Consider the following 17,526-nt stretch of genomic DNA (forward strand, 5'->3'; position numbering starts at 1 on the left):
CCGTGTCCGACTCTTAGCGACCCCATGGACTGCAGCCTACCAGGCTCCTCCATCCATGGGATTTTCCAGGCCAAAGTACTGGAGTGGGGTGCCATTGCCTTCTTCGTCCATTAGTCTACAGAAGTCTAATCCCAAAGAGTTGAGACTGAATGATAAATCTCTAACACTGACTGTGAAACTGACAAGATCACCGGGTACTAAACTGGTTTGTCAGTGCAATAGAGCTGAGGAAGTCCAAATATGTGACTCCCAACTCCAGGCTGAATCCAGTACCTCTATTATCATCATGAGAAGCAAAATATCTATCATTAATGTCCATTTAATTCCAAGGTTTTACTTTTCCATATCATGTATACCAAGCCTTTTTAGGCTAAGTATTTTAAGAAAATGCTTCAGTTTAATTTGGGGGTTGTTTTTTTTTTTTAATCTCATTTTCCAGGGGAAGTATATTTAAACTAAAGTGGCTAATTTTCAACCAACCAAAAATGACTGGCTAAAACATGAGGAATTGAAAACCAAACAGAAATAAAATGTCTTACAAATGCCAGAAAAACAGCCACAGCACATAGGGATTTTTTAAGCAAAATTGAGAGATATTTTCAAATGTTGTCAGTCTGGATAGAGCTGTATCTTCCAATATTTAGTTGACAAAATACATATGGAAAATTAGCAGAATGTAAGTTTTCCCTCAAATGAATATATGTGTATGTATAGTCTGAGTAGCTTAGAGTCTACTCGAAAGCTCACAACTATAATACTTTAAAGTCTGACATAATATGTGGGTCCCAAAAGTGACTGCTCATTTATAAAATACCAATAATAAGAAGTACCATCTATTTCCTCTGAGAAACCTAAACAGTTTTTTCTCCCCATAACTGTTTTTCTGTCTGTAATTTTTCCATCATACTGGATATTCTCCAAGGTATGAAAATTAAGGGAACAGAAAAAAAAAATCCTTTTGATTTTTCCTATAAATGAATTAAAGTACTTTGATTCAGCATCAATATTCAAAACTCTACAAAAAAGATGTTCATAAATCCTAATCAACTAAGATGGTGGTAAAAAAAAAAAACCCTCAGGAAAAAGATTCATTATGGCATTATTAATTCCTTTCTACAGGGTATGAATGCCAACTATGACTTGCACTACTACCAGGGATAAGAGACAATGTTATGCTATGCTATGCTAAGTCACTTCAGTCGTGTCAGACTCTGTGTGACCCCATAGACGGTAGCCTACCAGGCTCCCCCGTCCCTGGGATTCTCCAGGCAAGAACACTGGAATGGGTTGCCATTTCCTTCTCCAATGCATGCAAGTGAAAAGTGAAAGTGAAGTCGCTCAGTCATGTCCGACTCTTAGCAACTCCATGGACTGCAGCCTACCAGGCTCCTCCATCCATGGGATTTTCCAGGCAAGAGTACTGGAGTGGGGTGCCATTACCTTCTCCAATAAGAGACAATGTGTGAAGATAAAACGTTGAGAGTGAGAAACAGACTGGTTGGGGGTTATGTGAACAAGGGAATTTTCTCCAGGATGGCAAAGGCTCAGCAAAGCTTTTTCCAAGACCTCAATATGGACCTCAATAGCACTTATCAAATTCAGTTTCTGCTTGAGAGGGGGAAAGACAAAAGAGGTGGTAATTCTAGCTCTCCAAGACAGTGGGATTCCCGTGGACACAAACTCATGATGGTATAAGAAAATACAAAGGTGCTGAGGACACTTTGGGACTGTATCACATGATTACCTCAGATCTCTCTTTAGCCACCTCCCAGGGCTGGATTAGGTGTTCTTATTGCTCAGGTCACACTGAACCTCCCCTATCAAAGTATCTATTGCATTAAATGTTTATCTTTCTCTTGAACTGCATCCCCCTTAGCCTTCAGCTCCATGATGACAGGGACTCTATCTCTGTTGTTCACCAGTATATCACTAGGACCCAACATAGACTCTGACATGTGACAGGACCTCAAATATTTATTGATTTAATCAAGTAAGAAATATGTTGTCTTCCAGATCTCCTAGGAAAAAGCTGTGACAAATCTAAGCAGTGTATTAAAAAGCAGAGACAGAACTTTGCCAACAAAGGTCCATACAGTCAAAGGTATGGTTTTTCAAGTAGTCATGTACAGATGTGGGAGAAGGAAATGGCAACCCACTTCAGTACTCTTGCCTGGAGAATCCCCATGGACAGAGGAGCCTGGGAGGCTACAGTCCATGAGGTTGCAAGAGTCAGACACAACTTAGTGAGTTAACTACGACCATGTACAGATGTGAGAGTTGGACCGTAAAGAAGGCTGAGCATCAAAGAATTGATGCTTTCGAACTGTGGTGCTGGAGAAGACTCTTGAGATTCCCTCGGACGGCAAGATCAAACCAGTCTATCCTAAAGAAAATCAACCCTGAATACTCATTGGAAGGACTGATGATGAAGCTGAAGTTCTAATACTTTGCCCATCTGATGTGAAGAGCTGACTCACTGGAAAAGACCCTGGTGCTGGGAAAGACTGAGGACAAGATAAAGGGATGACAGAGAATGAGATGGTTGGATGACACTGACTCAATGGACATGAGTTTGAACAAACTCTGGGAGATAGTGAAGGACAGGGGAGCCTGGCATGCTGTAGTCCATAGGGTCACCAAGAATCAGAACGACTTAGTAGCTGAATGACAACCAGGTCATAATCAGATATCATGCTAACCACTAACAGCAGCCTATTTCTCCTTATTTATGTGGAAACTAGTAAGTCAGGTTACTTATCTTCTTTCAGTTGAGGACCGGTTAAAAAGAAATGAAGTAGATTATTATCAACCAATAGTACCAAACCATAAAATTTATTTTCTGAACCATGACTCTGAATGATAAATCCCCATCAAAGGACAAAGCTCTTATCAAAAAAACAAAGAGATGTGGACTGAATAGGAAGGCTCCCAACTCTAATTTGAAGGGAAAGAAGAAAATGTTACACAAACTGCAAACAGGCTATCTCAGAGCAGAGGTCTAACAAAAGAAAGACTTCATAAAAAAAAAAAAAAAATTCCTCAATAGGCTGAAAGGTACTTCATTATAAAAATAGTGAAACTCCATAGTGCCTAGCACATGGATGATGTTTAAAACAAGATTTAAATCTAAAAAGAACATCATACACTAAAAAAAAACCTGGGTAAAAAATTAAAATTTGATAGGGTTAACTCTGAGAAAAGAGTTAACAGAAATTATTAAGTATTATAGAAATATACTTCAAACCTCCAACCAGAAGGTAAACATAAAGATCTTTCTTTTAGCACAATGGACCAAAACTAAATAAACTCAACACATTGGAAGAGGGATAAATCAATCACATGTATCAGAAAAAAAAAAAAATGACTTAAAAACACTGTACCAAAAATAGCCTAGAGGAATAAAAAGTTTTTAAAATAATAAAATAATCTAGAGGAACTTCCCGGGCAGCCGAGTTGTTAAGACTCCACCCTTCCAATACAGGGGACATGGGTTTCATCCCTGATTAGGGAACTAAGATCCCACATGCCACATGGTATAGCCAAAAAAATAAATATAATAAAATAGCCTAGAAATGCTTAACAGATGTGGAGCCAACAGAAAGTATTAAAATTAAGTAATGAAAAAGCGAACATGAGTTAAAGTGCCCTATGGATAACAAAGCTAGTATCATCTTCAGTTCAGTCGCTCAGTCATGTCCAACTCTTTGTGACCCCATGAATCGCAGCACGCCAGGCATCCCTGTCCATCACCAACTCCCGGAGTTCACTCAGACTCACGTCCATCAAGTCAGTGATGCCATCCAACCATCTCATCCTCTGTAGTCCCCTTCTCCTCCTGCCTTCAATCTTTCCCAGCATCAAGGTCTTTTCCAATGAGTCAGTTCTTTGCATGAGGTGGCCAAACTACTGGAGTTTCAGCTTCAGCATCAGTCCTTCCAATCAATAGTCAGGACTGATTTCCTTTAGGATTGACTGGTTTGATCTCCTTGCAGTCCATGGGACTCTCAGGAATCTTCTCCAACACCACAGCTCAAAAGCATCAATTCTTCAGCGCTCACCTTTATGGTCCAACTCTCATATCCATACATGACTACTGGAAAAACCATAGCTTTGACTAGACAAACCTTTGTTGGCAAAGTAATATCTCTACTTTTTAATATGCTGTCTAGATTGGTCATAGCATTTCTTCCAAGGAGCAAGCATCTTTTAATTTTATGGCTACAGTCACCATCTGCAATGATTTTGGAGCCCCAAAAAATAAAGTCTCTGTTTCCATTATTTCCCCATCTATTTTCCATGAAGTGATGGGACTGGAGGCCATGAATATCTAATATCATGATATCGGATGCCATGAAATCTAATATCATCTTAGACTTGCATTAACAGAAGTATTCAGAAAACAGAAGGAAGTATCTCTATACGAGGCTATTTTAAATTTCACACTACCTTTTAAAAGTCAGACATCCAGAAAAGAGCAACTCAGAATTATATAATACAAAGATTAAGATGGTAGATGTCATCAACTTCAGAATGATATTTTGTGGTATTTTGTTTGTTTTTGATCCCAGGGGAATGGAGAAGAGAATTTTAATTCACTGTACAATAAAGTATCCAAAAAGTAGAAAAGCCTATGAGACATTCTCCCTACCCCAGAATGAATTCACCAAAATATTTCCTCAGTTGTTAGAACAGGATCTCTAAAGGTCCATCTTTCTAAAACTAAGACTCTAGAACAATGAAGAATACCTATTAATGAAAGCTTAAGACTTCATATTAATTACTGGTTAAATTTATAGGAGAAAAAAACTTGAATTGCCAATATAGAGTAATTCAAACTATATCAGTGAGACCACACTTAACTCTATTTAAATTATGAACCATAAATTTTCCTGGTAATAACTGTCATGCTCTCAAGAAGGATCTACCAATTCTATGTTTCATCATATGTCAAATAATGCTAAACACACAAGCCAGTATTATTTAAATTTTCAAGCCCACATTTCTTGATAAACAAATCTGTCAAAAAATTTTCATTCCATTTCTCAGTGATTTCTATAATTCCATAGTGAAATAATATACATTTGATAATGAATACTTTATTCACAATATCTCGTATTCAGATAACATTTGTATTGAGTTCTTCAGTAGCTATCCTCCACCCCACCTCCCAGAATAAAAAATCAGCAGGCATTAGATGAACAATAACCAAGTACCATTATCAGACACTAACATTTTCTTCAAGGTCAGTAATTAAGCTGGTTTTAAGAAAAGCAAAAAAAAAAAAAAAAAACATACTCACATCTTGGCTCAGTCCAGAAAAGGTTTTCTGAAGCTCCTTGGCAAATTCTAAGTTATGTAGCACTTCTTCGTATTTCTCAACTGCTTCCTACCAAACCAGATAAGAAAACATCAATTCTGTGAATTTCCAAGTACAATATGTAAAAATAAGCGCTCCTTGATAACAGTAGAAGAGATTTAACACTTTGGGAACTAGCCATTTACTACACATGGGCTTCCCGGGTGTGGCACAGTAGTAAAGACTCCGCCTGCCAATCCAGGAGACACAAGAGATGCAGGTTTAATCCCTGGGTCAGGAAGATTCCCTGGAGAAGGAAATGGCAACCCACTCCAGTATTCTTGCCTGCAAAGCTCCATGGACAGAGGAGCCACGCAGGCTTCAGCCCATGAGATTGCAAGGAGTCAGACATGACTAAGTACACATTTACTACACATACTCAAAAAAGTAAGGAGAAAGTATTTAGTAGAAGTTAAATAAAGTTAAATTCAAAAATTCAACTTTTATGCTAGAAATCTGAACCATAATAATAAAAATGAAGTTGACTATCCATAAAAGTCTAAGGTCAGAGAGGCCCGAGGGTTTTAAGAACACTGAACCTACAGGATTCCTCTGTCAATATTCATTCACTACACAAATATATTACACAAGTAGCACAGTGAGAGTCACAGATGAAGCAACCTCAACAAATTTACACTATGGTAGGAAAAACTTGTAAATAATTACCTATAACAACAAATTAAGTATTATAACAGAAATATTGCAAATTTGGAGGGTATGCATGTGGCTTGCCAGATCTCAGTTCCCTGACCAGGGACTGAACCTGGGCCCTTGGCAGTGAGAGCAGAGTCACAAACACTGGACCACTAGGGAATTCCCTGTAAATTTAAAGAGGCAAATTTTTCTTTTCAATTTCACAGATGAAGAAAGTAAATAATTAGAGAAGGGGCAAGTTTCTATGGACTTTACTTCAAATCTACATGGAAGAACAAAGGGCCAATATGAAACAGAACAAGATGGGGAACTCATCTAATCAGATAAAGACATATTACAAAGCCTGTACAGTTAAAATAGTGTAATATTCCACTTCTGAGTATCTGCCCAAAAGAATTGAAAGCATATACCCACCTAAAGACTTGTAGACAAATTTATACAGCACATTATTTATTACAGCCCCAAATAAAAACAATCCAAATAATCCAGCAACTGGTAAATGGATAAGCAAAATGTGTTATAACCATACAAAGGAATTCTGGCTAGCAACAAAAAGAAATGAATTATTGATACATGCTATAACATGCATGAAACTGAAAAACATAATGGTAAGTCAAAGAAGACAGATACAAGACTTTATTTTCTATACAATATCCAGAAAAGACAAATTTATAGAGACAGAAAGCAAATAACAGCACAAAAGAGAACTTGAAAGGGATCTGGAAATGTTCTACAACTTGCTACTAGGACTTCCCTGGTTGTCCAGTAGGTAAAACCCCATGCTCCCAATGCAGGGGCCAGTTCAATCCCTGGTTGGGTAACTAGATCCCTCATGCATGCCACAACTAAGAAACCCACTTGCTGCAACAAAGTTCCCACAAGTCACAACTAAGACTCACTGGAGCCAAAATAAATAATAAATATTTTTTAAAGTAAATAAAACTCAATTGTAACAGTTGTATAACTCTACAAATTTACTATAAATTATTGAATTGTGCAGTTACAAGGGGTTAATGTTATATTTACTATACCTCAAGAAAGCTGTTTTTAAAATAATTGAATACTATTAAGTCTTTGCAAAAGTATAGAGCAACAGAACTGTGTACTGTAACATAACATAGTTTTAACATAAATTGGTACAATAATTTAGGAAACTAATTTGGCATTTTTACTGGGAAGTTAACTATGGGTATACCCTACAGCCCAATGATAAGCACACACCCTGAAGAAATCTTACACCTGTATCTTACATGTAAGACCAATCAAAGTAGAATACCAAAAAATAAGAGCAAACAACTCAAACATACATCTTTATAGACTACTATCCAGTAGAGAAAAGCAAATGAAATAGAAATACTTGCCTCAATATAAAAATCTTAAATGTAGTGAATGAAAAAAGATAAGCTGCAGAATATACAGTATAACATTTATTGTAAGTTTCAAAAAGTCACCCTAACAGTTTTAAGGACAGTAAGTTCTCTTCAAACATAAGGAAGGGAATGAACGGGGGAAGTTCAAGGTCAGGTTACAGGAAGGAGCTCAGGGAAGGTGCTTCAATAGTGTTCCTAATATACTATTTGAGCTAAGTAGTGGGTTCTGACTGGAGAAGGCGATGGCACCCCACTCCAGTGTTCTTGTCTGGAGAATCCCAGGGACGGCAGAGCCTGGTGGGCTGCCGTCTATGGGGTCGCACAGAGTCGGACACGACTGAAGCGACTTAGCAGCAGCAGCAGTGGGTTCTGACACTTGCTTTATTAGGCGCTGTAACTTATATGCAATATTTTGTATGGACTACATATTTCTTAATAAAACAGGCAGTTCAAGTATTAGAACCAAGAATGCACAGGTAACATAACCATAGTAAATAGTCCTCAAAGGGATGTGAAACTGGAAAGGAATACCCCCTTTGTGTGTGTGTGTGTGTGTGTGCTGCTCTGCTGCTGCTAAGTCGCTTCAGTCGTGTCCAACTCTGCGACCCCAGAGACAGCAGCCCACCAGGCTCCCCAGTCCCTGGGATTCTCCAGGCAAGAACACTGGAGTGGGTTGCCATTTCCTTCTCCAGTGTGTACACTCGACTGTCCAACTCTTTGTGATCCTGTGGACTATAGCCTGCCGCCAGGCAATTTTCCAGGCAAGAACACTGGAGTGGGCTGCCATTTCCTTCTCCAATACCCCTTCATATCTACTCCCAAATAACATTAACTCAACTTCCCATCATTAGATGTGGATCCACCCTTCCTTTCTCTCCTTTTTTATACAGTGAAAGAGATATCCTTCCACCTGTGCCCTGGATCCTATTCAACTCTGCATTCACAGGAGAACTTAATCTATGATTCTCTCTTGAATGCCTTAAGCCTCTCCCTCTCTGTTGATGCTGAAACCAGCACTGAAGTTCAAGTCTCCCCCAACCTACACAAGAAAAATAAAAAGTGCCTTTCTGACAACCACTTCCTTCAAGTCTCAGACAAATTTCAAAATGTCTACACAGTCTCCATTTCCTCTTCAGCCCTTATCAACCTGGATTGTTTCCACCATTCCACCAGAACTGTCCTGGCCTGATGCTGGGAGGGATTGGGGGCAGGAAGAGAAGGGGACGACAGAGGAAGAGATGGTTGGATGGCATTACTGACTCAATGGACATGGGTTTAGGTGGACTCCGGGAGTTGGTGATGGACAGGAAGGCCTGGCGTGCTTCGGTTCATGGGGTCGCAAAGCATCGGACATGACTGAGCGAATGAACTGAACTGAATGTCAGTGATGTCAATCCCATCCTTTAAACCTGTGGATCTTGTATAGCTTTCATTTTGGTTAACTTTTCAGACGATTTCAACACAGAGGCACCCTCCTACTCTACAAACAACTCGTTTTTTATAACACTAAACTTCCATTTTTCCTCCATTTCTCCAGCTTTTCATTTACCAGCAATTTTCCCATTAACTGTTCTCATCTCAGTTTTCAAGCACTTATAAAGACAATAGGACCTACATCACAGAAATGTGCAATTTAAATGAATACTTTTAAATCATTTAAAAGTATTGTGGAAACACAGACACCATATTAAAAAAAAAAAAAAAAAGGATGAACGGGTAGAGCACAGAGGATTTTTAAGGCAGTGAAGCTATTCTGTATGTTACCATGACAGTATACGTGCCATTATATATTTGTCAAAACCCACAGAATGTACAATACCAAGGGTTGAACCCTAATGTAAGCTATGGACTTTGAGTGATGATGCTGTGTCAACATAGGTTCAATTGTAACAAATGGACCACTCTGGTAAGGAATGCTGATAGTGGAAAAGGCTGTGCGTGTGTGGGGTCAAGGAACTCTCTCCACTTTCTGCTCAAATTTACTGTGAATCTAAAACTGCCAAAAAAAAAAAAGAAACCGAAAGTACCTATATTAAGCTAAACTGTATACAGGCTTAAAGAAACTGGACAGATACAAAGCAATCTATCAGAATCATTATTTTATAAGATGAGTACTCAACAGAGGAAGGACAGGGTGAAAGAAAAAACATCTTTTTTAACATTTCCTATTTCTAAACTATGTGAATTACTTCCAATTTTAAAAAACTAAACTTAAGGGCTTTTTAATTAAGTACTATACTATTGACAACAGGTCTCTGAGGGCTCAGATTATAGATTTTTTTTCTTCTGACTTATCTGCATTTTCTAAATTTCTGCCTGAAGTATATGTTCCTTGTACGAGATGTTATTTCTCAAAAGTACCGCTAACTATATAATCACATCTAAAAACCTAATATTCAGTCATTTTATATTTAGTAAATCTGTATGTAATATTTAAATACCTACCATATGCAATAAACCATTCTAGTAATAGGAAAACAGCAGTAAGCAGACAAAACCTCTACTTTAACAGAACTTACACTGCAAGGGAGGAAGAGATAAACCTTGAGTTTGTCAGAGAAGCACTTTTATTAAAAAAAATTAAAGCAAGGAAAGGAGCAAAGGAGTGTTATCAGGACAGGCTTTACTGAGATGACCTTCAAAGAAAAAGCTGAAGGAGGTTGGGAATGGAGCCATTTAGACATCTGGGGAAAAAGCACCCCAGGCAGTAAGAAGAGCACAGCAAAACCCTAAAGTAGCAGCGCGGCTGCGATATGTGAGGACCAGAAGAAGGCCTGTGTTGCTGGGATGAAGCCAGCAAGAGAGAAGTGCAGGAAATGCAATGAAAATGTAAAAGGAAATAGGCAGCATAATTTGTTTGTAGGCCTTACAGGCCATTCTGAGGTTCACTGGTGGCTCAGATGGTAAAGAATCCACCTGCAATACAGGAGACCCGGGTTCAATCCCTGGGTTGGCAAGATCCCCTGGAGAAGGGAATGGCTACCCACTCCAGTATTCTTGCCTGGAGAATCCCATGGACAGAGGAGCCTGGCAGGCTACAGTCCATGCGGTCGCAAAGAGTCGGACACGAATGAGCGACTAACACTTTACTATATATCCCATTCTGCACCATGATGGAAACCAATAGTGGGGGACTTCTGAGCAGAGGACTGATATCTGACTTGTTTTTGAACAGAACTAGAGGCTACTTGGAGAAGGCAATGGCACCCCACTCCAGTACTCTTGCCTGGAAAATCCCATGGACGGAGGAGCCTGGTAGGCTGCAGTCCATGGGGTCGCTAAGAGTCGGGAACAACTGAGTGACTTCACTTTCACTTTTCACTTTCATGCATTGGAGAAGGAAATGGCAACCCACTCCAGTGTTCTTGCCTGGAGAGTCCCAGGGACAGAGGGGCCTGGTGGGCTGCCGTCTATGGGGTCGCACAGAGTCGGACACGACTGAAGAGACTTAGCAGCAACAGAGGCTACTGGGGTTCCCAGGTGGCTCAGTGGTAAAAAAAAAAAAAAAAAAAAAAAAAAAAAAAACCTGCCTGCCAATGCAGGAGATACGGGTTTGATCCCTGACCCAGGGAGAAGGAAATGGCAACCTGCTCCAGTTTTTTTTGCCTGAAGAACCCCAGGGACAGAGGAGCCTGGCTGGCTAGAAACCATGGAGTCGCAAAGAGTCAGACATGACTGAGTGAACACACAGGCACGCACACACTGTGGCTACTGTGTTAAGAACAGACGTGGAGGGAGAGCAGAAACAGAAAAACCTATAAGGAAGCTGTTACAGTAATGCAGATGAAAGGTGATGTGGTGTGGAACAGGAAGGCAGAGGCAGAATTTGAGAAATGGTCTGTTTCTGAATTTATTTTGAAGGAGGAATTGACCACACACTTGCTGATGGGCTAGATACAAGGTATGAGGAGAAAAATGAGAAATTCTCCAAGGTTTTGAGTGATACCATCCTTCTAGTAAATCAGGCTGTTAACTGATATAGTGGAGGTTAAAGGAGAACAGGTTTTGCGGAGCAAAATGAAGTAAAAGGCAACTGGACAGAGGAATCTAGAGTTCAGAGAACTGCTCTATTGACAATATAAATTTGGAGTCTGTCAGGTATCACTCAAGCAATCAAAGTTAATACTATAGAAGCAACATGTAGTAGCTTGTGTATCTCAGACTAGTGAGATTAAAGTTCACCTGGCTGGAGCTCCTCAACATTTCTTAGAGAGCTACCACGAGAATCACCAGCCTCCCCATTCCCATCCCCTATGTTTCCCCAAAGACAAAAACATGTAACAGAACACTTTCTCCAAGGGTGTTTAGACAGAGGTTTCATCACTTTAAAAGTTAGTGAACATACCATGACTACTTAAAAACAAAACCGTGTTGAAATGCTGAATGTCCAGCTAAGTCCTTTCACCAGCCATCTGAGCACATCATTCTCAGAACTCGACAATTCAAATCTGTGTCTCAGCAAAACAGTAATTCACTACATCACAAAAATTCTAGGTCAGTGAAGAAGAGCCAACATGGCAAGGAAAAAGTCCTTGAATACCAGTACCTGTAATTCACAACCAAAAACTTTAAATAACATAAAAGACAACAGATCCACATGCTAGATCAAATAACTTTTAATTTTGTGCTGTCTTAGCCAGGAAGTGTGATCAGATCAAAAAGGCAAACATCAATAAAGGGTTTTTAAATTTTTCCATACTGTAAAAACTATCCTTCATCCTATTAGATAAAACTTGCAATTACTAGTTATACCATGGGCAACGTAAAGAGTATTTTTAGCTTTCATAAACAGTAAATATTTAAAGGCCTGATATCTATCAGATAAACATGCCTCCTAAGAAGGAACACAGCAATGCAGGATAGAAAAGCAGGGAGATACCATCAAAGGAATTAAGGAGAAGCAACTAGAGAAAACTAAGGCAAGCTGTAGCAGTTACCCTTTTACATTTTAGAGCAGAGATATCAGGTTTAGAATATGTGAGTAAATAGTAGAAAGCTAGGTGATTCCCTGCTCTTCTCCTTCAGTCTACTCTAGAGAAAGTTTAATTAAATCCATACATTAACGCTTTGTGATTATCTACATCTTCACTCTTATTCGACAACACACACCCCCATCCATATACTATCTACTAGTGCAAAAGTAAAGTCAAAGATATAAGACCTGATAGCTGAAGACAAAGTCTTTGGAAAAACCCAGTGGACTCTCACTCTTCCTTTTTAGCCTATCAAATCTTTCAGTTCAGTTCAGTAGCTCAGTCATGTCCGACTCTTTGCGACCCCATGAACCACAGGACGCCAGGCCTCCCTGTCCATCACCAACTCCCGGAGTCCACCCAAACCCATGTCCATTGAGTCGGTGATGCCATTCAACCATCTTATCCTCTATCATCCCCTTCTCCTCCCGTTCTTTGGTCTCCCCCAGATTCATCTAGAGTCTTACTAAGAAAATAAGTCTGACCAAAGGATCAGAAACCACTTACCAACTGGTCTGGATTAAGATGCTCTCCATTTTTCAGGCGATCTTTGTAATCTTCCAGTTTGAGCTACAAAAGAGAAGCTTGTATCTACCACAATCTGATACAAAATTCTGAAACAAACTAAATACCAGACTGCTTCTCATGAAAACAAAGTTCTTGCAGTAAACTACCAATCTATAACATTTTAGTACAAGATAAGAGGCAGTTGTAGATGAATTCCAGTCAGAAAAAAAAAAAGATTACACACAATCAACACTAGTCTGGAATTACAAAAGTTAAGTGGTAATAAACCCTTTTTCTCTTAATGGGCTCTGTAACTACATTACATGACACATCAGGATTTAACAAATAAATCATATGCCCCTAACCCAATGGTGCTCAATCAGGGGCAATTTTGTCCCCCAAGGACACATGACAATGTCTGGAGGTATCTCTGGCTATCACCACACAGGGGATAGGGAGGAGGTGGGTGCCACTGGCATCCTGAGGGTAGAGGCCAGGCCATTATAGAATGCTGCAGTGCATCCTACAGTGCAAAGGTCAGCCCCCCACAACAAAGAACTATCCAGCACAAAATGGCAATAGTGTTTGTGAGGCTGAAAAGTCCTGCTTAAATGGTTACCTGTTGAACTACGTGAGCATTTGTCCAGTGAAACTTTCTAATGGAAGTACAGAAATGTAATATATATTTTTTTCTAGAATTATAGTAGCCTCAACTTGAAGCCATCTTTCATTTTAAAAAATCTGATATTAAGTAAATAAATGACAAATAAATTGCATTTATTGTCCAAATAATGACATTACCCTTTATGGTATTCTAAAAGCAATTTTAGGCACCTTCTATGTTTGCTTTATAGCTTTAAAATACTTTCTCAGAAGCTTGAAACAAATGTATGAGTACTGACCAGATTGGTATTCAAAATTAAAGAGGTACTATAGTTCAGCTGAAGAGTATAATTATACATATATTACACATATATATGTAGTTCCTCCACCTGGGTAAGATATTTATGAGTCTATCAAAAGATCCCGCTTAGAACAGATCCTGCTCTGACTCTAACTTCCCACAGTGGCAGGGGATTTGTGCTGACCCAGGCACACTCACCTTATCATGCTCATGATCAACTGCATGCATTCAAAAGACAACTGGTGAGAACTAAGGCTACAGAGAAGCTACCAGTAACTGGCCCTTCTTCACTATCTTCCTAGAGTGTGTGTTGGGGGGGGGTGGGGGGGGGTGGGGAATGGGAACAGAAAGGAACAGGGTCAACCAAACTCTTGAAAATCTCTTCACCCTCCTGCATCAAAAGCAACTTTCCTAGATTTAACTAGGTCTTGGCATAGAAATATTCAAAAGTTCCTCGGTCCAGATAGTAACTCACCTACTATCACAAGCAAAAGAGAATCATGACACAACAAAGCTATGTGCAGTACCATTTCACAGGCTACATGACTCAGGAAATGAGGAATGATCTGGATCTTTACATCAGCATTTACTGTCACATCAGGCTGGTTACAACCTGCGTATCTTTACAAGGCTCCCTACAATGCTTTCACCAACCAATCTGAAACAATCACCTAGCAACACAAAAATTAGTGCTAAAACATCTTCTGGCTCTGCCATCGTTAAAGCTTCCAATGACTGCAGCAGTTATACTGCAATATCAAATGCTGCAGAAAGTCACAAGGAAAACAAGCTAAAAAAAAAAAAAGAACACTATTCATTTATGAAAAGAAATATTAATACTACATGCAAGGAATTCATCTGACCTAAAGTAGCTACCTCTTCAAATATTTCAACAGTAGCATGCATAATAATTTTACTATGAAGAATATTTTTATTCAGCTATTCTGGCAAATCAAATATAAAGTATTTAATACAGTCAGTATTTAGCCCACTTGTACATTTTCAGCCAGCTAAATCTTAAGGTTACTTAAATCTTCAGGAAAGAAATCTTTAGGAAGAATATCTAGGAGCCCTGATAGAAAGTAAAAAAGCAAGTTCCTTAACTCTAATTTAACATGGTGTATATACTGGGTGGGGGAAAAAAGTTACCTTCTTTTTCTCGATGTTTCTAATTTTGTGTTTAAGGCATATGAGTCCATTATCAATATATGTCTCATATGCTTGGGAAGGAGAGGCAGCAGAGCTGAGGGCAGACTGCAAGGGGCTCATCGCCCGCTGGCTTTCCCCATGCTGACTGTGGTTCACTTGGGGCTTGGCTGACTTCATTGTCCTCTGTTTTCCCTCCTCTGAATGGCCTGAAGGTGACTGGTAACCAAAAGGAGATGAAGAGAGTTGCACCATTGAAACAGATGAGGCTGAAGGAGGGAAGGGAAAAAAAAAAAGTTAGGAATAAAACTAAATTACGACTAGAGGCTTTAAATTCCCTTTAAAGTCTAGACCCACGCCCCACAAAATTCTCTTCCACAGAAGTGAGCTCAAAACTTAATGTTGTTTTAAATACTGTACTTTCATTTCACTACCTTGAAGGCAGTTCGTGCCAAGCACTGGCGCCTTTGCATAGGCAAAAATCTACAATACGGGGGATATTTCCAGAAATTCAATTTCCCACATAGGGAGGAAGAACTGCTAATCAAACAGTGGCTTCAGAGCTGAGGGCGACCCACATTCTGAATAATTTCTATGGTCAAGTGATGACACACACAAAAAATAAGCCTTCCCCATCCGGACAAGGCAGCCAGCCATTCGAAACTCTTCACATTATCTCTCACCACCAGCCCCAACCCCAATCACTAACAACCACATTTAAAAGAAAATCCCAAACACAATTCTTTCAGAGCTCTCTTTCACTAAGTGCGGAGAAACTTCTTGAACAAGAATGCTAACTTCCCTTTGATTGCTCTACGGCCTACAAGGCAAGCTCGTCACTACTGGACACTGGAGCGAGGTACTCTCAAGCTTCGACCTCTTCGAGTTGGTGTTCAGTTTTGTTTAAACTAACCCATAACCACTCACAAGTCAACCGGTTTAAGGGCGCATCCTGGCGAGCCTTACACCGCCCCGACCGTGGCCCTCGCTCCCCCTCCAGCCCCGCGCATTAGCGCTGTTCTCCCCACTCCCCTTGAGGGGCATCCCCAGAGCAAGGACAAAACAGGCCCCAGGCCCCCGCAAGGCCCGCGCCAAAGGCGCTTCTACCGGGCGGGCCCTCGGCCCCCCGAGGGCAGCGACCCCCGCCCTCCCACAGTCGTCCGGTCGCCGAAGCAGCGGGCCGGGGCCACTTCTGCAGGTGCCTCTAGGAAGCCGATCTGCGTAAGACGCACGGGCTACCTGCCCGCCAGGGCCTCGCCCCAAGGATGCCGAGCCGTCCTGCACTCCAGGCAGCGGTCGCCCAACCCGGCCCACCCTCGCCGGTCGGCCACTTGCCCCCGCAGCGCCGACTCAGGCAGCCGCAGCCTGGCTTCACCTCCGCAGGCCGCCGAGGCCGCTGCCGCCGCCGCCGCTGCCGCAGCCCGGGCCCGCCTTCGAAAGCCGGCGGGAGCCAGGAGAGCTGCGGAGGTGGACCAGCGCCACCCCGCACTCCTGTCTCCTCCTCCCGCCTCCCCTCCCTGTCCTCGCAGGCGGCGTCTGCGGCACCAGGCACACCGCCGACTCAGCCGCTCTTGCCCAGGCCCGCCCTCGACGCCGTGGAGGGGGGGGCCTATATAGGTGCGCCCCGCCCCCACGCGCGCGCACCTCCTCCTTCCGGTGCCGGGCCCCGCCACCGCGGGCCTCCGCCCGGGGCGGAGGACGCTTGTGCCAGGCCCAGTTGCGGCGAGAAGTCGTCGCGAGAGGGCGCGTTCTCCCCGCGATTGCGCAGATTGCGGGCCACCAGGTGGGCCCGCTGAGTTGTCGAGAGCCGGCCGGTCGCGAACTCCGCAGCTCTACGCGACCTTGCTGATTGCTGCCAGTAACTCTTGGCGTGACCTTGAACAGGTGATTTGGATCACTCGAAAAGCGCAGAGAGCCCTTTGTGGAATTGCCAATTAAACCGAACTTGAGCCTTTGGTGGTTTAGGTGGGCAGTCTTGAAGTGCAGCGTGCCTCTGCCCCTCAGCTCCAGATTCCATCCTTCGCTGTCCAATGGAGAGAAATCACCGTTTCCGCCGAAAGGACTCACAGGCGCAGAATACTCCAAACCAGCATTGCCATAAAAACGATCTGGGTGACTCCGCAACCTTCAGTAATAAGATTTAGTTTATTTAGGCTGTGTCATTTGTTACTTTGAAACATTAATTCGTTGGCACTCAGAGAAAGAGCTAATAAAAATCTTGGTACAGTTGCATCAAATTAAGAGAAAAGGTTGGAAATACATCACTGTTTCTGAAGGAAGGGATGGTGTTTCTCATACCAAAAGAGGAAAAGAAAGAGAAAAAAACCCAGATATACATGTGTCTAGCTACTACACCAAAAAAAAAAAAAAAATGTTTTAGGTCCTGTACCTGGGACTCTGATAAAAATTATTTAGGCTAGCAAGAGAACACTGCAAAACCAGGAGTATAATCAAGGAAACAAAACTCCAACTTAAAAAATGTTGGGGAAACTCAACACAAAAATAATCATGATGTTTAACATTTCTTGATACAGGATTTTGCCACTTGCGGCATTCTTTGCAGTCTATGTTGCATTGTAGCTTTGAATCTCTGAATCCCACATGCGACCTTGAGGG

At 41.3% G+C, this 17,526-nt stretch overlaps 1 protein-coding gene across 13 annotated transcripts in view; it reads right to left on the reverse strand.

Moving 5' to 3' along the window:
* CAPRIN2 (caprin family member 2) overlaps positions 1 to 16,697 on the reverse strand; it is a 42,940-nt gene extending 26,243 nt beyond the window's left edge. For 2 of the 13 annotated variants that reach the window (XM_044941308.2, XM_044941306.2), the window contains exons 1-4: positions 16,555 to 16,685; positions 14,914 to 15,179; positions 12,861 to 12,923; positions 5,300 to 5,386 (exon numbers count right to left, since the gene is read on the reverse strand). In XM_044941308.2, coding sequence (XP_044797243.1) covers positions 5,300 to 5,386; positions 12,861 to 12,923; positions 14,914 to 15,165 — 402 coding nt within the window. In that variant the 5' untranslated portion in view covers positions 15,166 to 15,179; positions 16,555 to 16,685. Of the gene's footprint in view, positions 1 to 5,299; positions 5,387 to 12,860; positions 12,924 to 14,913; positions 15,180 to 16,245; positions 16,508 to 16,554 lie in introns of those variants that run through there. The other 11 variants (XM_044941311.2, XM_025283460.3, XM_025283454.3 and 8 more) reach the window with 10 other exon arrangements.
* Between the last annotated feature and the right edge of the window lie 829 nt (positions 16,698 to 17,526).

This window comes from Bubalus bubalis, chromosome 4 (genome assembly GCF_019923935.1).
Source record: "Bubalus bubalis isolate 160015118507 breed Murrah chromosome 4, NDDB_SH_1, whole genome shotgun sequence".
Classification (NCBI taxonomy): Eukaryota; Metazoa; Chordata; class Mammalia; order Artiodactyla; family Bovidae; genus Bubalus; species Bubalus bubalis.